This window comes from Peromyscus leucopus, chromosome 3, assembly GCF_004664715.2.
Source record: "Peromyscus leucopus breed LL Stock chromosome 3, UCI_PerLeu_2.1, whole genome shotgun sequence".
Lineage (NCBI taxonomy): Eukaryota > Metazoa > Chordata > Mammalia > Rodentia > Cricetidae > Peromyscus > Peromyscus leucopus.
The window spans coordinates 45,601,082-45,622,135 of NC_051065.1; the positions used below are offsets into that span (position 1 = coordinate 45,601,082).

At 39.8% G+C, this 21,054-nt stretch overlaps 1 protein-coding gene across 1 annotated transcript; it reads right to left on the reverse strand.

Annotated features, from left to right (window-relative positions):
* Window positions 1-2,041: 2,041 nt before the first annotated feature.
* LOC114697970 (prolactin-inducible protein homolog) lies at window positions 2,042-9,080 on the reverse strand. The gene is made up of 5 exons (XM_028876396.2): window positions 8,926-9,080; window positions 7,352-7,454; window positions 4,960-5,071; window positions 4,531-4,646; window positions 2,042-2,167 (listed from the first exon to the last, which is right to left on the reverse strand). The coding sequence occupies exons 1-5, from the start codon at window positions 9,018-9,020 to the stop codon at window positions 2,042-2,044; spliced, it is 552 nt and encodes a 183-aa protein (XP_028732229.1). The 5' UTR covers window positions 9,021-9,080.
* Window positions 9,081-21,054: the final 11,974 nt, after the last annotated feature.

The following is a 21,054-nucleotide window of genomic DNA, read 5'->3' on the forward strand; positions in this document are numbered from 1 at the left end:
TTAAACTATTCATTTCTTTCTATGACTATTTCTTTTTTCTTTCATTAAGCATACACACATTGTTAAACACACTGTAACCTGTTTAGAGGGTTTTCCATCTGGACCTCTTTTCTTGCATATCTTCAGCTTTTTTGAGCATATGAGCAAACCTTTAAACTGCTAACCGACATGTGGACCCTCTGTACTTGGCTCTCAGCTGGCTCTGCCCACTTATCAATTGTGAAAACCAAGCTGAAGCTCAAGGCCAGTCGGAGGTTTGTCTGACCAGGACCTGCATTCAGTCTTCCTAGAGTTCTAGAATGCTGATGCTTGCACTGTGGCAGGCATTTTACTTAGTTTTTTATTCCTACTTATTGTACTGACTAATCAAGGGCTTGTCAGTAGGCAGAAACTCTTAAAGGAGCCATATCCTCTTTTTTTTCCCTCAAAGCTTTCTCAGGCCCTATGGAAATATGAGGACCACATTGATACTCCAAAATGTTATTCTTTGTTTTGGCTCTTTTGGGGTGCCCACCACCCAGCTCTCAAATAAATCACACATGGAGGATTATTATTACTTATAAATGTCCAGCCTTGGCTTGGCTTATTTCTTACCAGCTTTCCTTAAATTATGTCATCCACCTACCTTTTGCCCGGGGCTTTTCCCATTCTCTTACTTCTATAAATCTTACTCTTACTCTGTGGCTTGCTGTGTAGCTGGGTGACTGGCCCCTGGAGTTCTCTTTCTTCTCTGGCTACTTTTTCTTTCCTCCCAGATTTCTCCTTCTGTATATTCTCTCTGCATGTCAACCTCACCTATCCTTTCTCCTGCCTTGCTATTGACTGTTCAGATATTTATTAGACCATCAGGTGTTTTAGATAGGCACAGTAACACAGCTTCACAGAGTTAAACAAATGCAACATAAGCAAAAGTAACACACCTTAGAATAATATTCTACAACAGCTAGTTATTAGTGTGGTTCATTGATGTTATCTAATAGCTGAGTAAGACTGTTGGTTACTTCCCTCTTTTGAAAGCCAGCATGGCCTCTTTTAGTACCATGAAAGCTAGTGCATGAGGAGGAGGATTTCAGGTAAGTTCCAGGTCAGGAGCTTCTAGGCCCTGGGTTTGAAATGTTTAGTGTCTTCAGAAATAGGGACTTACCTTCCACCTGCGGGTGAGGGCACAGTAAAGGGTAATGGCAATAGCATTTAATGTTTTGGGAGCCTCTTAGACAACCTTGACCAACAGCTCCAAAGAGGGCCTCTTATGCTTGGTGTTTGCATTTTGTTAGGTGGTATTTGATTCTTAGAGGGAGCATTGTCAACCCAGATGAGAAAATTTCATTTGAACTATATGTACATGTTTGTTTAAACACAGATTTATGTGTATCACAGTTTTTTTGGTAGACAGTAAGTAGTATGATTCTTCGTAACTTTTAAAGTATCCTTACTGTTATTTTAACCTTCCTATCTCCTTCTGTATTTATGTCCCCCTGCCTAATTAGAGCCCTCCCTGTTCTTTCCCTTTCCCCAGGCAGATCACTTACACTCTGCTATTCTCCTCTCTAATGATCCCAGTGGTAGTTCCTTCTTTCTTTCCTAGTTTCTGTAGTTATTTCAAGATGTATACTCACATTTCAATATTTGGGTCTAGGAGCCTCAGATGAGAGAGAACATGTAACATTTGTCTTCCTGTGTCTGGGTTACCTCACTTAATATGACTTTTTCTAGTCCTATCTATTTACTTGCAAATTTCATTTTTTTTATAACTGAATAGTATCCCATAGTGTATTATGTACCATGTTTTCTTTATCCATTGTTTGGCTGCAGGTCGTTTAGGTTGTTTCCACCTCATAGCTGTTGTGACTAGCGCATCAATTAATATGGTTGATCAAGTTTCTGTCAAGTAGGGGGAGCAAGTTTCTGTGGAGTAGGATGTCAAGTCCTTTGGACATATGCTAAGGAGTGGTGTAACTGGGTCATATGGCAGATTTATTTTTAGCTTTTTGAGAGTTCTCCGCACTGATTTCCAGAGTGGCTGGACCAGTTTGGAATCCCACTAACAGTGAACGAGGGTTCCCTTTTCCTCATACTCCTCCAGCATCTGCTGTAGGTTGTTTTCTTGATCTTTCCCATTCGGACCGGGGTAAAATGAAATCTCAAAGATGTTTTTATTTGAATTTCCCTAATTATTAAGGGTATTAATTATTATTCACATTCATTATTAAGGAATGTTTTTTGAGACATTTCTTAGCCATCATTTCTTTCTTTTTTTTTTATTGAGAATTCTCGTTCAGGTCTCAGGTCCATTTTCTGATGGGATTCCCCTGTATTTTTGACTCTTTGACTTTTGAGGTTTTATTTTTAAAAATATACGTTTGTGTGTGTGTGTGTGTGTGTGTGTGTGTGTGTGTGTGTGTGTATGTATGTATGTATACTCTGGGTATTACTCCTCTGTCATATCTATAGCTGGCAAAGGTCCTATACCACCTATACAGTTCTGTGGGCTTCTGCTTAACTCACTTGATGTTCTCTTTACACGTGCAGAGGTTTTTTAGTTTTATTAATTCCCACTTGTTACTGTTGGCATTAATTCTTGAGCAACAACTAGAGTCCTCTTCAAAAAGTCCTTTCTTTCACCTATATCATGTAGGGTATTTCCAATGTTTTCTTCTAGCAGTTTCAGTTTTTAACATTTAGGTATTTGATCCACTTGTAGTTAGTTTTTGTGCAAGATGAGAGATAAAGTTCTAATTTCATTCCTCTGCATTTGGACATCCAATTTTCTTAGCACGGCTTGTTGAAGATACTTTCTTTTGTCGTGTGTGTGTGTGTGTGTGTGTGTGTGTGTGTGTGTGTGTGTGTTTTGGCACCATTGTCAAATATGAAGTGGCTCAAGTTGCATATACTCACGCTTGGGTCTTCAAGTTTGTTCCATTAGTCTATGTGTCTATTTCTGTGCCAGTACTGCATTGTTTTTATTACTGTGGTTCTACTGTGTATTTCTTCCTAGTTGGGAAGATATTGATTCTAATTCCTCTTCTTAACTTTTTTCTTTCCTTTTCTGTTGTGCTAGGAATTGAATTTTGTGCCTTACAAATGCCAGGCAATCACTCTATCACTGAACTATTTTCCCATTCCATGGTTGTTTTTTGTTACATTTGTATCACTCCCAAAGGTGTTAAGGAGGGGTACTAGTCTAAAAAAATTCAGACAAGTTAGGTCAGTGCTTCTTTCTAGTGGTTTCTGTTACTGAAGACCACTTTCTACTGACATTCCCCTTCTCATTTCCCTATAGCTGGCAGTTTGGAGGTAGATTAGCAAGTCTGTGCTGGGCTTCCTTTGATTGATTGAGTCTCTGAGGTAGAGTGGAGATCCTATCTACCTATATTTACCTTTGTCTGAACTTAGGCTCCTGGAGAAAGTTCTACCACTAGCTTCCGGTGGTCCTATATATCATGTCCTGACTGTGGCCAGGATGGGCGTGGGGAGGTTGTGGGCAGGGAGGAGTGTGGTGTGAATGTGAGGACTGGTGGGTTGGGATCTGGGTGGGTTTCTGCATCTTTCAGCTTCAGACTCCCTTACCACAGCATTGCTTCTGTCTGTCTCCCCTGTCAGTGCACTGTATCAAGTTCTCTGTGACCCGGATCTTTTTCTCTTCTAGGCAATGGCTGAGAGAGAGAGGGAATAAGGGTCCTGGAATGTGTGGCATATATTTTGGAAGCATGGCCGTTAAGTGGCATTGTATCCTTGATAGAGAATACATGGATCCAGAAAACAGAGTGTGGGAGTATTATCTCTCATCTCTTCCAATTGTGAGCATCCTGGAAGAGCAGGTATGTATGTAAAGTATTTGACAAAGTAACTCCAGAGTGTTGTCCAAAAGCTCTGCCTATTTATACACTCCCACAGGCTGTGCTTCATGCTTACAACATGCCTTTGTTTCACACTCACACTTGGCATTACTCAACTCCCAGAATTTTCCTTTGTGCAGTCAAGTCAAAGTCATAATATACAAAATGACTGGGCTTCCGCATACACCATGAGCTCTGAGTCTTTTTCTGGCCAGTAGCTAAAAAGAAGAAAGGTATAGGTTAGAGAGTTAGGAGGGACAGCTGGATGTATTTGAACTGCAATGGTGGAAGAACTTGAAATCTTTTGTCAGTTCTACCTTGAGATTTCAGTGTTACTGTGAAAAATGACTTCGGGCATTTTCTCTTCTATGCTAAGTGGTGAGACCCAGTCCTGTTCTCACTCACTAGGATTCAAATGCTTATTATATCATTTTTGTGAATGTGTCCCGGGAAAAGAGTGTTAAAGCAACCTTTGGCTCTCTGGGCAGATGCCCAGTTATAATTATGGGAAAAAAGATGCACACAGTTCATGGTGAAGTTGTAGAAGTTTATTTTTTACATAGCTATTTGAGCACAAAGTTCAATTCACTCTATTTTATTTTACTACAGAAATACATACAAGAAAGGAACACTTCTCCAAGTGGGTAGTTTGGTGATCTGGATCTATGGGAGACCTTCCAGTTTATGGTGTTACAGAGATCTCATGTGCAGCAGTCCTCATGTAGGTAGTTACTGGGTATATTTTCTCACCGTCAGGACATATACCCTTAGCTGGCACAACTTCTGCCTTTCCTCGTAGGACAGCATTTGCTACCGAAAGGAAAGCAGAACTGTTAACTCATGAACTCTACATAGCTTCATCTCCATCCTTCCTGATTTTAACATACTGTGATTCTCCTTCCTATATGCAAGGTAGGTTGCTGTTTGAACCCCCTTCCCTTAATTTCAGCTCCTTCTGTCCCCTCATTTCCTTTCAGTTTGGCTTCTCATCACTTTCCATTCACTTTCCCCTTTTCTTTCTGCTACATTTTTTTTTTTTTACTTATTTTTTTCATGCTCTGATATATCCTGATGTTCACTGTTATATGACATTCATAAGCAAGTAGAGAATGCTCCCACTTACCAGAGACTTGAATATCCCAGAAGAAGTTGTTTGTGGTACATATGCAAGCAGTGTATGCTGCATGAGCAGAAAGATACTTGATGTTTGGATTGTCCTCAGTAGTAACTTTTACCTGAGGCAAAGGAAGTGGGGAAGGGTTAAAGAGTTCAATACAGAGAAGGCAGCCTGGGATTGACCATGAAGTAAAATAAGCATTTTCCAGGGTACTGTGTGAATGTACTATCAAATATTTCCTCTTAACTCTCTTGGTATACTTCAAGTTGTCTGTAAATGATGTTTCCAATTTAATTTTGAGTATAAGAAGGAAAACATCTGACATTCTCCTTGTCATAGTGAATGACTGAAGTTTAAAAGTGTTTTTTTTTTGAGACAGGGTTTCTCTGTGTAGCTTTGCGCCTTTCCTGGAACTCACTCTGTAGACCAGTCTGGCCTTGAGTGCTGGGATTAAAGGCATGCGCCCCCACCCGGCAAAAGTGTTTTTACAAGTTGTCATATATTACATTTTTCCATGTAATGGAGTGAAACTCTGTGTGTGTGTGTGTGTGTGTGTGTGTGTGTGTGTGTGTGTGTGTGTGTATGTGTCTGTCTGTCTGTCTGTGTATGTTTGACTCATCAGCTGGTTTAGGATTGTATAACTAAGCACAAAATTTTCGAAATGTCAGGGCCAAAGAGTATTGTTGTTGCATTACATTTAGGATATTTGTTCTTTTTCATCTGGGCTGAGGCTGAAGATTGTCTAAATCAGGGTCAAAGAGAATGAAACAAACCCCTCCAGAACCAAGAGGGATTTAAAGCAGGAGACACCAGTTGTCAACTCTAGTGTGGTGAACTGATGAGGACAAAGACTGACAAACAAATAGAGTTTATAACCCCAACTCTCTGACTTTTGTTTTCTAGCTGTGTGACACAGTTCTTGTCACACTGATTTTTCCTCCTGTCATTGTAAGATGAAAGTATTGATGCCTGTATCCCTTGTATGAGTTCATGAATCTTTGTACTTTCTGAGTGAAATTGACAGATACCATTTGAGACTTAAAGATGTTCATTATACAAATAAAAACAGTCCCAGGTTAAAAGTTCCTGGGTAACTAATATTTAGACATTGTTTTTACTTTGGCCAAGAGATATAAAACTTTTAATCAGTGGTCAAATATAAAGAATAACTTCTACATGGGTTAAGTAATACTGTGTTCTAAATCGAACAGAGAGAACATCAAAATATCTACCCATTACAGGATCAAGTACATTTCTAGCATTTTTTTAAAAATTATTCATTAGAGAATTCTTTTATTTTATTTTACAATACAATTCAGTTCTACATATCAGTCATGGATTCCCTTGTTCTCCCTCCTCCTGCCCCTCTCCCCTTCCCCCCAGCCCAACCCCCATTCCCACCTCCTCCAGGGCAAAGCCTCCCCCGAGGAGGACTGAGATCAACCTGGTAGACTCAGTCCAGGCAGGTCCAATCCCCTCCATTTTTATCTCGGTAAACATCAGGGACTTTTACCCTGTATTTCTATTATGGCTTTTAGTATAACTAAAAATTTCCCTTCTTTTTGTAATGATTTTTTTTAAGTTTTAATTTTAAAAAAGATTTACATATATATTATGTGTGTATGAGAAAGAGAGAGAGTGTGTGTGTGCACCCAGTGTCCACAAAGACCAGAAAATGGTGTCAGATGCCCTAGAACATGACCCACCCAGGGTCCTCTGAAAAAGCAAGTACTCTTAACCACTGAGCCATCTTTCCAGCCCTCAAACTTTCTTTTCATATGTCTTTTCTAAAAGTCCAAAGAGAATGTTTAGGAATTGTGAAGGACAATGAGCACGAGGTGAAAAATTTGGAACAATTAAAGAAGAAAGTAGACCCAGGAATGAAGGTGGAGACAGTGTGTTTCCATGCTTATAGGGTGTAAATAAGCCCTCACATTAAGGGACAGCACAGACACCTCTCTGCTATATTTCTTAGACCTGCCAAAGTATATTGATCTGCCTCTTCTTGACTCTCCTCCATGAGGTGGAGTCAAGGTGTGAGAGGAGGTAGGAACATAAGATCGATAGTATTTCCTGTTCATTGCAACTCATGTTTATCTTTGTTGCATTACCATTTTCCTTATTTTCATGCTTCCCATTCCTTTTCCTTCCTCCTAAATTTTCCTCTTGTTTCCTTGTGAAGACCTTTAACCCACAGTTAAAAGCCCCCACTCACCAATCTCCTTCATAGCCCTATTACTTTACCTTTAGGAATTTGTAACACATACATTTCTAACGCGATTTCTCTGAGTTTCAAAGCTATGTACACAGAAACACTTCAAAGGGCAGCATTTAGCACTGTATCAGCTCGCTGAAATTTCTTTATGATAATACTTCTTTTTCATGTTAACTCACTTACCGCCATACATTCATCCACATTGTTTGTAATCGTGATTTCTACTGTAAATTCATTTGCATTTTTTATTGGAGAAATTTTCATGTTTACTGAAAATAGATTGTTCCTGTAACAGTAGAAAAAGCAGAAACAAAAAAAAAAATCACATTAAAGTCCACTACTCAGGTGTTCTTTTATTAACAGGCAGAGAGTCTCAGGAACCAACTGTCGGGCAGACACTTGTTAAGTTCAACACTTTACTCTGGAAGGACCCTCTGCATGCAACTTCTCTCAAAGTATTTCATGTTTCTAGCCAACACACATATCCAACAGGATGAGACAAATGAAGGCCAGAATAAAAAAAAAAAAAAAAAAGGTCACAGTTCTGGTCACCTCTTGAATGTGGAGACCTGGGCTGGCAAAGCTTCTTTCTCTTTGTCTATTCCCAGTCATTATTCCCTGGTGGAGGTTCATAATTTCACAGTCTACCTCAATGTACTCACCATTTTCTTTTTCTTATATAATTATCTAAAATCCCCCCTTCAAGCATAAGGATTTGAAATCCCCAGAGTCTCCTAATTCAATCATATAGATCAACCAGCTTTATAGTAACAACTGATTCACCTCAGTATTTTTTCTTCAGCTCACTGCTCTTTAGCCCCGATTTAGGGAGCTCCAGAAGTTCTAGTTGAGAAAAGTTCTATTCTCAACTCAAATCCTCTTGATATCATTTCCTGTGTTGCCCAGACCTCTACCTCTCTTAACAGAAATGGTCTCCCTTAGCAGGTAAAATTTCCCCATCCAAATCTCCATGGATTCATTACCATCTGGTAGATTCTCCTTTCCCACATGGTTCTGTGTGCTGCTAGTGAACTCTGATTTCTCCCTGTAACTCAAGGCTTTCCTCTTGTCAAAAGTCATAGAATCTTTTGTATATCATTTTCTCTTTGTAGGAATTGGAATCTGATAATTCTTTCTTCCTTCTGTCACAGACTTAGGTAATAGATTTATCACATGAGGAAACTTGTATAAAGGAACATGTATAGAAGAGTGGGATACATGATCAAGTTTCTGCATTATTTTCTTTTGTTTAAACAAACTTGCTCCCATTGTGGTCATCAGAGCCCTATATATTGGAGTTGATGAAGATGTTGGCCTTTACTTTACAATAATTTTTCTATGGGTAATTTATTAGTTTTGTTTTTGTTGTTATTTGAGTCAAGACATCCACTCTGTTACCAGGGGAGTCTTGAAAGTACATTCCTTCGCTTCTTTATACAAAGCTTAAAATTAGAGATGAATTATAACCTATCCATAGTGTATTCCCCAAATATAGGGCAAGCTCACCTCTCTGCTCATATTTCTCATGTTGATGAAAATGATAAGAATATAAACCTAGGCAGAAAAGTCATTTTTAACAGAAACTTTTAATTATCACCTAGTCATTTGGTATCAGGACATAGGCTTGAGAAGCTACATATTGCCTTAGAGTTTAGAAAAGTGAAACTCAAGAGACACAAATAATGAGAATTCAATATGTGTTCTCATCAAGTAGGAACATATCCTAGGAAGGTGGTGAGGGAAAAGGAGTGCCTTACCTATTATCCTGACCATAGGCAGTCTCCAGAATAAAGCACATAACCAGGAGATGTATAACAGCTCCTGGTTGGTAGAGAACTTGTAGAGAAAGCATGTTGTAAGAGTTGATACTCCTGAGTCTTGACCATCTGTTATCCAGATCTCTACTTTTATTTGTAGCCAGTGGACAAATGAAGCAGATGGGCAGCTCCACCCAGTTGAAATCGTCATATGTTGGGATCTCTTCCATTGAGACCTTGTTTATTCTTCTGTAACAAAGGTCAGTATTCAGCTGGAACTTCAAATTGGATTATAGTGAATAAGAAATGAGTTTTTCTTTGTTTTGCCAATATAAGATTAGAATGTTCTTAGATTATTAGGGTGGGTCCAGTTCCAATTTTTATAAGTAAGATTTGTTTTTTTTAATCCTTTGCTTCCTTACCTGTTCTTATTGTGGAGATATGTAAATATTTATCACTTCTTTCTGTCTTCTGATACCATAGAATCTCACCTACTTAGTAACTCAGAGAACCTCACCTCAAAATTTTTCTGTAGTTGAGCTATGACTACCAATTTTATTATTACTCAACTCACTTAATTTGTGTCTGTAGGTCCAATGGGTCATCAGTAGGATATGATGGTCCTCCCTTGCATACATAGAAAGTTTCTAGAAAATTTAAGGCATATATTTATGAAGAGGTAACGTGACTGGGGTGGTACAGATAAATTTGATATAATTTTAACCATATCTTTGGAGAGCAAAAACTTGGTCAACTTAGCTTCTTGTTTATTGGTTCTTCCAGAAGACTTAGGTTCATGTTGAAGGGTCTCTGGACAGCCCTAGCATGGCGAGCATGGCTCTGGCAGACCTTGCCCTTCTCCCCCATTCCCTCTTCCTTGCTAAAAACCATTAGATTACATTCCTAAAGCTATCCACCAAGGTCTGTTCCATTATTTGGACACTTCCCCCTCCTGAGGCTGACTACCAAGGTCTTGTTATCATAGTATTGAAGTCCAGCAATCAAAAGCCCCTTTTGGCTCACCTAATTAAGATGTTTAATTAAAATTAAACACATCACCCTAACACAGGGTTTCCCTTTGTACCTTTATAAACTGCTATTTTCCTATATGCTACATCTGTCTCTTCTCTATCCAGAGGCAGTCTTTGTCACTCTAGGACAAATATTCCCGCCCCCTTTCCCTTGTTCATTTCCCTTCCCCCTTGTCCTCTATCTCCTGTCCTTTTTGCTTTCCCCCTGCCCTCTGTCTTTCTGGTACAAATAAATCTTTTTTTGTGCTTGGTCTTGGGTGTCCTAAGGAGATACTCTTCCTGTCACACATTAACTATGTAGGGATTATAATCCGGAAACTTCCGGGGAAGGTCTTGTCATTCTAGCCCTTTGCTTCTCTAACAGCAGTTACCCCTCAGACTGCTTTTTCCACCCAGGGGGGGCTAGGATGGGAAGAGAAATGCTGTGCTCCATTTTCAACGGGAATTTGTGCTCACCTCCACCAAACTCCAAGATAATAAGTAAGCTGAAGAAACTCTTGTAGAGTTAGAGTAACTAGGGGACCCATGGATTAGCCCACCTACCATTGAAATAGGAGAATCTTGGTACCCTGTGTTAGATGGCAAGGTGATGTCTAAGAGTGGATAGGTCAGGACAGCTCAGAATTCAGAATGTCAGCTATTCCAGGATTCTCCCTGAGATAGAGTGCTGAGGTGACATGATCTCGAGTTTACATGTGGTTTTAGATGGCATCTGCTCCATTAGCTTTTTATTTTACCAGTGTTGCCTGTGGATTGGGAGGGGCTATTCTCAAATACCAGATGCTATGCATTCCTGGATTTTTTAAAATATAAACTCATTAAATGAACTTCCTCACTTCCCTTAATTCATTGTTTACTTAAGAATTTTTTGAGTATTCTTTCTCTTTTGTTTAACTTACCTGTTTGTCAGTCTTGCTTAATTTTTAAAGAAATAGTTTTTCATCTCATTGATTCTTTGTAATTGTTAATGTTTCTATTGCTTTAAGTTCAGGAAAATGGGGTAAAAGATGACCTGGACCAGCAAGTCAATCTTCAGTGGCAGGGTCCTGGGAGAGAGGACTAGGAGATCAGAAAATAAACAGGATAAAAGTTAGAATATATAAGAAAGTTTAGGATCAGGAGGTCTTTCAAAAGCTATGTCTTATGGGAAGCAACCTTATTAAGAAGTAGCCGGGTGGTGGTGGTGGTGGTGGTGGTGGTGGTGGTGGTGGTGGTGGTGGTGCACGCCTTTAATCCCAGCACTCGGGAGGCAGAGGCAGGCGGATCTTTGTGAGTTATCTTATCTAGCATTTCTGGGGGAAAATGGAAGAAGTTGGCAAGCAGCTAATTGAATAATGTTGCACAAGGGAACACAGGGTATCTCAAGAACATCAGAGACTGGAGCACACAGCAACCTTGAGACTGATAAGCATAGCCCCCTATAATGGGAAGAGTTGGGTTCTTAGGATCTCTATATATACATCAGGGGCTCAGGGAAAATTGCCCTAGGGTATTATTGGTTCTGCCAAGCATGTTCCTAGTTTTGAAAAGGAGTTATGTTCCTTTTCCATACATCAAGGCCTCAGGGCAAGCCTCAGTTGATCAGGCCAGTTTTCAACAGGAATAAGATAAGGTAACTGAGGGATGAAACATAATCAAATAATGTTACATTTATGGAAAAGCCTGGAACCTTATTTAACCTCAGGAACTATTCTTCATTAAAGACTAATAGTAGTTTAGCCTCTAAACCTATCAGTGTAGGAGGAGGCTGGGCATATAGGGAAAGACAGCTAAAATTAAAGGCCATTTTAGGGGTATCAAAGAAATAATACAGTAGAAGCTCCCTAAAATATATATAAAAATAAAGGCAAAACAAATAAAACCATCAATTAATGGGGGGGGGGACAGAGCCCCAAATGGGTATCACTTGTTTCCAAATAAAGCTTCCAGTACCAGGATTGTGTTATAGCTAATTTAGTTGTTGGCCCAAGTGGTCCCCTGGGAGTCCCCAACCAACCCAGGCTCTTGTGGAGACTACAAGTTGTTCTACACAAACTGACACCAAAGCCCCAATGCTGAAGACAACAGTTACACAACTCATTGAACATGAAGAATTTGAGCTGGTGCCTGCACAGAAATTTCATCCCTACATTTAATACCTTTGGTACAGAAAGGTATCTTCAGGCTACCAAAGAGGAAATGTAAACACCAACCCAGCCACAAACCATTTGTTCTACAATAGTGTCCTCTGTACAAAATATGCTAATTCAGTGGTGACACAAAGCTTATGGGAATAATCCACCAATATCTGACTTGACTCAAGTCCTACTTCACCAAATGGAACCCATACCTGACACTGCTTAGGTGACCAAGAATGTGAGACCAGATAGCCTAGGGACCTAGGGTAGAACCAAATAGTACTGTTGTAAAATAAATAAATAAATAAATAAATAAATAATAAATAAATAAATAAAGCAAAACAAAACATAATGTAGCAACAAAATGAATCCTAATGACTCCTTGTTAATGCGCATATCAGCACCTGCTTAGCCATTATCAGAGAAGCTTCCTCCTACAGCAGATGGGAACAAAACCAAGGACCCACAGCCAAATATGCACAAAGTGAGAGACCATGGAACACTCAGGCCTAAATCAGATATCTCCATCAAATCTCTCCCCTTGGGGCTCAAGGAACTCTTCAGCGGAAGAGGGAGAAAGAGCATAAGAGCTGGAGGGGATGGAAGACACCAAGAAAACAAGATCCTCGAAATCAACAAGTACTCTTAACTACTGAGCACACTTTCCATCCCCATCCTGTTTTTCAGTTTTGTTTTGTTTTGTTTTTCTAATGAGAGGCAGAAATGGAGTGGATTTGGATGGGAGGGGCAGAGGGGATAAACTAGGAGGAATAGAGGGCAGGGAAACCATAATTAGGATATATTAAATGAAGAAAAAAATACATTTTCAATAAAATGAAAAAGAAAGAGAAATATCAAAGAATAGAAACAGATTTTCGAGCCAATGGCCCAGCTGTACCAGAAAACAGAGCTCTGTCTTTTCTCTTTTACTTAGCAGTACTTCTGGGATAGACACAGGCTTTGTCTCATGCATCTGGAATTGAGGGGCAGCAATTTATGCTGTTTTAGAGATTTGTAATTACAACACACAGGTTATAATACAGTGTAGAGTGTTCATCTCTTTCATGTGTCCTTTGCCCTGAGGGTGTCCTGAGAGCCTTTGGGGAGGCATATCTCCACATTGCAGACCTCATGGTCCTACCTCATGAATTCATGAAAATGACACCAATGCAAATAAATACGATTTGCTGTACATTGACCTGATCTGTTTAAAATAAATAACAATACATGGTTTTCAGAAGTAAACGTATGCTGGATGTGTTATAAGAGAGGTGATATTTACATTAGTGTTTCATTGTTTTTCATTTGCAGAAACTCAGATGGTGGCAACATGTTCAGCACCATGGAAGCCAGCCTGGTGATGACAGGAGAGAGATGGGATACCAACCACATCATGACAGATGTGCAGGGACAAATGTGTGCACTCATGTAGGAATGTAAAGCTCCAGGCAATGTGAGCAGGAAGGGTAACTTATCTCTTTTGAATGCAGGTGTGTTACTCAATTTGTGTTAATGCTACATGAACATGCATTTTAATTTTCTGTGAAATAGATGTTGAACTCAGGGTCATTTCTGAGTACTTAGTTTATACTTGATGGAGTAAAACCTAATAGATTACTGTTTTTCTGCTTTCATGGAGTTGACAGGTTTGGGGGTGACTCTCCACTCAGTTCTGACAATAGTTCTAAATGTCTTAATCCAGGCAATCTCAAGGAATGCAGAGAATATAAGATGGTAGGATGCCTTGCTCATCCTTGATGCAGGGAGGAGGGACTTGGTCCTGCCTCAGCTGAATGTACCAGGCTTTGCTGACTCCCCTTGGGAGGCCTTACCCTTTTTGAAGAGGGGATGGGGGCATGGCAGGGGAGGAGGCTGAGGGGGAGCAGGAGGAGGGATTGGGGGGGGGTGTCTGTGGTTGGTATGTAAATGAACTAATTTTTTTTAATTTAATTTAATTTTATTTTACAATACAATTCAGTTCTACTTATCAGCCACAGATTCCCTTGTTCTCCCCAGTCCCACCCCCCTCCCCTTTCCCCCAGTACACCCCCCATTCCCACCTCCTCCAGGGCAAAGCCTCCCCCAAGGACTGAGATCAACCTGGTAGACTCAGTCCAGGCAGGTCCAGTCCCCTCCTCCCAGGCCAAGCCAAGCGACCCTGCATAAGCCCCAGATTTCAAACAGCCAACTCATGATGTCAGCTTCTTTTTAGTTACCTTACATTGGAGAAAATGAGGCCAATTGAGTCAGTGTCCTAAAGGTTAGAATGTTCAAATCAAAAAGCCCAAATAAGAATTAGAGCTAAGATAGAAGATGCATTGTGCAGATGAATGTATCCACAACTTTGGCCTATGTGCCCCTCTGTTTTTCCTTTTATTTATTTATACATCGAAATGCAACAGCTTTGGCATAGATCTGTTTGATTCCCCTGTAGTATTGCTTTTTTAAAATCTGTAATAAAAAGAAGCTATTGGCATCCGTCTCTAGGTTTTGCATAACATATTCCATGGAACTTGGCAGCTTGGAATGAGTCATGGAGTCCTTACTGAGTGGGAGAGAATGTCATATTATCTACACTCTTCCATTTATATCTTGTGAACTAAACAGGAAAAATATACCTTGCAGGTTAAGAGTTCCATTTGCAGTTAAGAATGAGTCCATGTTTATCCTGTGTTTGTTTGACACATCTGTACCAGATGTGCTTGATCTGTGGGTAGGAGGTATGTGGGCAGGAAATATGTCAGGATGTATGCTTACCTCTGATTATCCAATCAATAGGGGGGAAGTACTCAGTCAGGAAGTACATCAGGATATATGCTTGCCTCTGGTTGGACCTGATGGGAAATATATTTCATTAGCTGAAATAGTTCTACAATATGATAGGGTACTGGGCTTTCTTTCTTTCTTCTTCCTTCCTTCCTTCCTTCCTTCCTTCCTTCCTTCCTTCCTTCCTTCCTTCCTTCCTTCTTCCTTTCTTCCTTTCTTTCTTTCTTTCTTTCTTTCTTTTTTTATATATATATTTTATTTTACAATACCATTCTGTTCTACATATCAGCCATGGGTTACCCTATTCTCCCCCCCCCCCCCCCCCCCCCTTACCCCCAGCCTACCCTCCATTCCTACCTCTTCCAGGACAAGTCCTCCCCCAAGGACTGCGATCAACCTGGTAGACTCAGTCCAGGGAGGTCCAGTCCCTTCCTCCCAGACTGAGTCAGGTACTGGGCTTTCTTTATGTAGAACAAGGAGGTACTATATGGCTTTAAGAGAAAATTGTTGTTTCTATATAAAGCACTCAGGAATCCTTACAGATAATTTGGCTGTACTAAAAAAAATTACAAAAGAAGGGGACCTGAGATAAAATAAATGACTGGTTCCCATTCTCATTTCCAGGTCCTCCTAGAAAGTAACTCTGATGTCAACCATCTCAGGGCTTTTGACCCTTCTGTTTCTGCTAATTACTCTTGACTCTTGCATCATTAATGCCTTAACTAGATAATTCATGTATAGGAACCATGAAGCTGATGGTTATTCGATCCCAATATAAACAGGTACCTATCACAGAGTCAAGGATTTTACTCAGAATAAAACTGAGTGGGGGGAATCTGTGGTTCGTATGTAAAATAAATAAAAAAATTCTTAAATTAAAAAAAATTAGTAACAATAACAAGAAGCCTCAAGGGGGTACTGTGAGATCAAAGCAGGAAAAATATACCCTGTAGGTAAAAGAGTTCTGCTTGCAGTTAAGACTTAAGTTCCTGTTTGCCCTATGTTTGTTTGAGACATCTGCACCAGATGTGCTTGATCACATGTGGGCAGGAGGTATGTGCTTGCTTCCAATTGGACCTGATGCGAAATATGGTGGCCCTGGCCTTTTTAAGCCCCTGCAAAACGCGACATGACCATTTTCTGGGAACTCAGGAAAGGACCTGGCTAGAATCCATCTTCCTGGCTAGTATTTAATTAAAGCTTACTTCAAATTTGACTTGAAGATTATAGTAGTAGTCTTAACTGGTGGGATTAACAATCTCTGGAGGTGTTATTAATAATTTAGGAAATTCACTTTTCTATTGTAAAAAGCAAAACCTACTTACTTTAAAGTCTTATCCTTCTCCTAGTTTGTTTATGTTTTGAAGTTGAGTGTGTGTCTTGGTAATCTGGGGATCTGAGGGCAGCAGAGAAAGCTCAAGGAGGAGCTAATGGGTCACTAGAAGAGATCTGCAAGTACCTTAGCTATATGACAAGACAAGACACTAGAAGACACAGCAAGCGCCACATATGAGAAGCTCTGATATAATTTGACTTTATAATCATATAATTCATACAGTAAAGTTGGAGATGTTAGGATCCACGAGAAGTCCTATAAAAGACCACCAGTCATGATTCAATTACTAAGAGCATTTATGATACCAGTATGCATGTGGGGTCACTCACCTGTACATACAAAATGGCACTGACCTTGATAGGGATGTGTAAGCTTCTTTTAAGCACAGCTAAGGGGAGCTTCAGGGTCAACTAGATCATTTTATCTATGATTGGCTTATACAAGTGGCAATCATGTTAATACATTTCTAATTGGTTTGATCTAGCAGGAGTTGGCTAAGGCTATAGTTTTTCCATTCTTGGGCAAGTCTGGACAAGTTCCAGGCTTTGTCCTTATTTGGTTATTACCTTGAGGTACCTGGGGGGGAGGGAGGTTTGGTCCAGGCCTAGTACACGCAGTTCTCCTCACCCTTACTGTCAGGGGGCATTGATGATTGATTGCTCTCTGTTTGTGGCTTTCTCAGAAAGTGTCTGTCCAGTTTCAAGAGGCAGAGACTGAGGCTTGGTTCTTAACTGAGTTATTAGGAGCCTGTCATCGTATTTGCCTGGCCTTCTCAGAAACATGTCGTTGGTTCCTTTTTGTTGCTGTCCTAAAAAAAGCACAATCACAAGCAACTTTGGGAAACATTTTTTTGGGCTTACAGTTCCAGAGGGAAGAGTCCATCGTGGTGGGAAGACTCACCATGGTGGGCAGCAAGTGGCAGCATGGTAAAAAGAGCTGGAAGCTGAGAGATCACATCTTCAACCATACAGGAAGCAGAAAGAATGAACCGGAAGTGAGGGGAGGCTATAAACTCTCAAACCCCACCCTCGGCCATGCATTTCCTCCAGCAAGGCTCTACCTCCCAAAGTTCCACAACCAGTCCAAATAGCACCACCAGCTATGGACTAATTGTTCTAATACTGTTGCCTATTGGTAACATTTCTCATTCAACCTACTGCGTCTCTTTATTTTTATTTATTTAAGCAGTAGTAAGAAAGTTAAGTTTCTTTCATTTTGGGGGATGGGGCATTGGCATAATTAACTTGGAACACAAAGAAGTGTAGATGGTAGGGTGTCTTATATAGTCACTGAGTTGGGTGTTTCTGTTGTTATATAGCAAAGGCACCTTCTCTGCCTCTCTGCTTCTGAATAGCAGACAGGTTCTTGTGGTGTTGAAGAATTCTTGCACTGTTGAAGTAAGAGCACAGTCAAGCTCTCAGAACTGGTGCCAAAACCTAGCTTGCCAACCTGAAAGGTGGCCCTAACTGGCATTTCAGTCTCTTTGCATATCAATGACCAAATTATGCTGAGCAATCTTGGGCTTCCTTGTGAGTGAAATCTTGTTTTCCTTTGTGTGTGTGTGTGTGTGTGTGTGTGTGTGTGTGTGTGTGTGTGTGTGTGTAGTTTACGCTTGTGTACATGTGTGGGTGGGTATTCTCACCTGTGCATGTATGTTTGGAGGCCAGAAGTGGGTTTCTTCCTCTATGTCTCTCCACCTTATTTTTTGAACAAGGTGTGATACTGAACCTAGAGCTCCCTGTTTCATCTACACTGGTTGCCACCAGGTACCTGGAGTTGGCTTGTATTGTCTTTGAAAACTTTTCCCAGATGCTGGGGCCACAGGTACATTCAGCCACTTTCAATGTTTCACATGAATTATGAAGATTCAAATCCAAGCTCACAAGCCTGTGCTGTAAGTGAATGAAAAAAAAAAAAAAGAAATAAAAAGGAAGAACATGACTGCTCCTAGGTGGGTATGGTGGAGGAGAAGGTTTATTGCAGATAAAAGGGAGAGCATAGCCAGGGGCAGGCACATCTGGGAGAGTCCAGAGTAAACATGAGAGGGGGCAAGGGAGAGGAGAAAAGGGAGAGGGGAGAAGAGAGGGGAGAGGGGGAGAAAAGGGAGGGGGAGAGGAGAGAGGGGAAGGGGAGGGGAAACGGAGAAGGGAGAGGTGTAGCACAAATTCTAATTGGTCTGAATAAAAACTTAGAGCCAGGTACTGGGGTAAATGCTGAAAGATCAGTAAAGGAGCCAGCCACTAGGGAGACTTCTTACCTCTGTGGAATTTTCAGCCTGAAGGGCCAAGCTCCTGTCTCCACCCTGCCTTATCACTTTCTCTTCTACCCAGCCACATCACTTTCTGTTTCCTCCTCCCCAGTGCTGGGATTAAAGGTGTGTGCCAAGGCTGCCTGGCCTCAAGTGGCTAGATCGGCACTCTGATCTCCAAGCAAACTTTATTTATGAGAGCACAAACAAAATATCACCACAGAGGGGAGAGAGGGGACAGGGGACAGGGGACAGGGGAAAAGGGAGAGCCAGCAAAGTAAAGGTTAGATGAAAGGGCCAGACAACAAAAATGGCTGGATTATATATGAAAGGGCAATTTGGGGAAGAGCAGCCTAGCCCCTGGGCTAGGGAAGTTCAGGGTAAGAGGCAGTGTATGACAGCCATACCCTTTAACAGGTAGAGACTGAGGGATGCTTGGTGAACCTGGCTGCCAGTTTCACTTTGATGTGTTAAATAGGCACCCAGCCATTGTCATAGGTTTGAGACCTAACAGTAAGCATGCCACTGAGCCATCTACCCAGATCTGACTTATTTTTGATATTTAAATGTTTGACTTGCATGTAACACAAGTTTTCCTTTTGAGAATTTCCCATTGATCAAAACATTCCATAAGCATGTTCATTTTGATGTAGTTTCTTGCGGAGCAAAGTACACTCTTAGTCTTTTGTGATTTTGTTTTTCAGAAATTCTCATTTATATCTAAAAGCTTTTAAATATTTGTTGTAATATAATTTTCTCTTTATTTATTATCTAGTATATTATATATCAATGAAATATATATATAAATATATATATATATATATATATATATATATTTGGCAGGTATTCTCATCTGTAATTGCTCTTCACCTTATTTTTTAGGAATATATATGTATATATATAATAAATATATGTATTTCATTTCTAAAGAGCACTTTTACCCTTTGAACCTTTTAGTAGGATGTTAAATCAGATGTTTAGTAGGATGTTAAGTTAACTAATGACTCTGGAACAAAGTTTCCTACCTTGGTTCTGTTATGAGTTCCTGGCTGTCAGCAAGTGTTATTTTGATATAGCATTTTTCTTGGATACATGAAATTAGCCTCTGGCCTTTAAAGACTACTTTCATGTTGCATATTAAGGTATATGCTGCCCTTCCTATTCTGAGAGGTCATATCTGTCACACAGTTGTGATTTCTTTTTTTTTTCTTTTGGTTTTCGAATTTCTCTGTGTACTTTGCGCTTTCTGAGTCATTTAGATGCCCGAATCACAAGACACCTGTCAAGTGCTGGATAAACGTGTGACTTGACTGTAATTAATCGAATAGAACAAATGTGTCATTCATGAATATGTACAGTTTATCTTTCTATTTAGGGGATTTATTAATACTTTTCTTTTTGAGTCAGGGGTGAACCATGCCCCACACCTTTCTTCAAAACAGGACCAATATATCCACTTTTTTCTTCACAAAAAGAATTAGGCCACCCTCTCCTCTTACTTTGCAGGTGATGTAGCTTGTTAGCCTCTAGAGATGGACTGTTTCTATCTTTTGATTTTTAAAATTTGTTTTGTACATTAACAAACATTGGACCCTTAAATCTTGAAGATTTAATTTCACAGTTTAATAATCACTTTATTATGCTGTTTATTATCACTTTTTTTTATAATAAAAGCTTCCATCCTGTAGAACTTGACCAATAACTTATTGATAAGATAAAATTTGGTTATTAAAGAAATAAAGCAACACCAGTGCATCTTCTATTATCACTGCTACAGACTGGGAATGTAATAAAGTAAAAAAAAATGAATCTCGAGTCATAGTTTTAGGGGCTTAGTTTAAGAAACCATATTTGGTAATGGCCTTTTCCAAGGTGTGTTTCTAAGTTGATACTGAGAGCATAGATATGCATCTGCTACATAATAAACATCCAATACCAGAGTAAGTAAATGAATAAACTAATTAGTGTTCTAGTAATAGAATATTACAAATTCTTAAAACTGTGTCTTAGAGTCAAGAATATTTTGAGCAATTAATGTCTTTCGGCCATTTGAAATTCATCCTTTGAGAATTCCCTGTTTAGCTCTATATTCCATTTTTTAATTGGATTGTTTGTTATTTTGATGTCTAGTTTTTTGAGTTCTTTATATATTTTGGAAACCAGCCCTCTGTCAGATGTGGGGTTGGTGAAAATCTTTTCCCATTCTGTAGGCTGTTGTTTTTTGTCTTATTTACTGTGTCCTTTGCCTTACAGAAGTTTCTCAGTTTCAGAAGGTCCAATTTATTAATTGTTGTTCTCAGTGTCTGTGCTACTGGTGTTATAATTAGGAAGTGGTCTCCTGTGCCAATGCATTCAAGAGTACTTACTATTTTCTCTTCTTTCAGGTTCAGTGTAACTGGTTTTATTTGATTCACTTGGACTTGAGTTTTGTGCATGGTGACAGATATGGATCTATTTGCAGTCTTCTACATGTTGATATCCAGTTATGCCAGCACCATTTGTTGAAGATGCTCCCCCCCCATAGTACAGTTTTGGCTTCTTTATCAAAGATCAGGTTCAACTATAATTCTTATTACAGATTGTGTTAAAATGGCTTTTCACTTGGGTGTTTGTCTCTGGTTTCTAGGAGGG

Excerpts from the sequence above, each read along its gene's own strand:
- LOC114697970 (XM_028876396.2), bottom strand. The coding sequence starts at position 9,020 with ATGCTTTCTCTACAAGTTCTCTACCAACCAGGAGCTGTTATACATCTC. Across the intron at positions 4,647-4,959 it reads CTGGGATATTCAAGTCTCTG|CAAATGCTGTCCTACGAGGA; the intron begins GTAAGTGGGAGC and ends TCCTTTCGGTAG. Across the intron at positions 2,168-4,530 it reads CTGCTGCACATGAGATCTCT|GGAAATTCAAATAAAAACAT; the intron begins GTAACACCATAA and ends CTTAATAATTAG.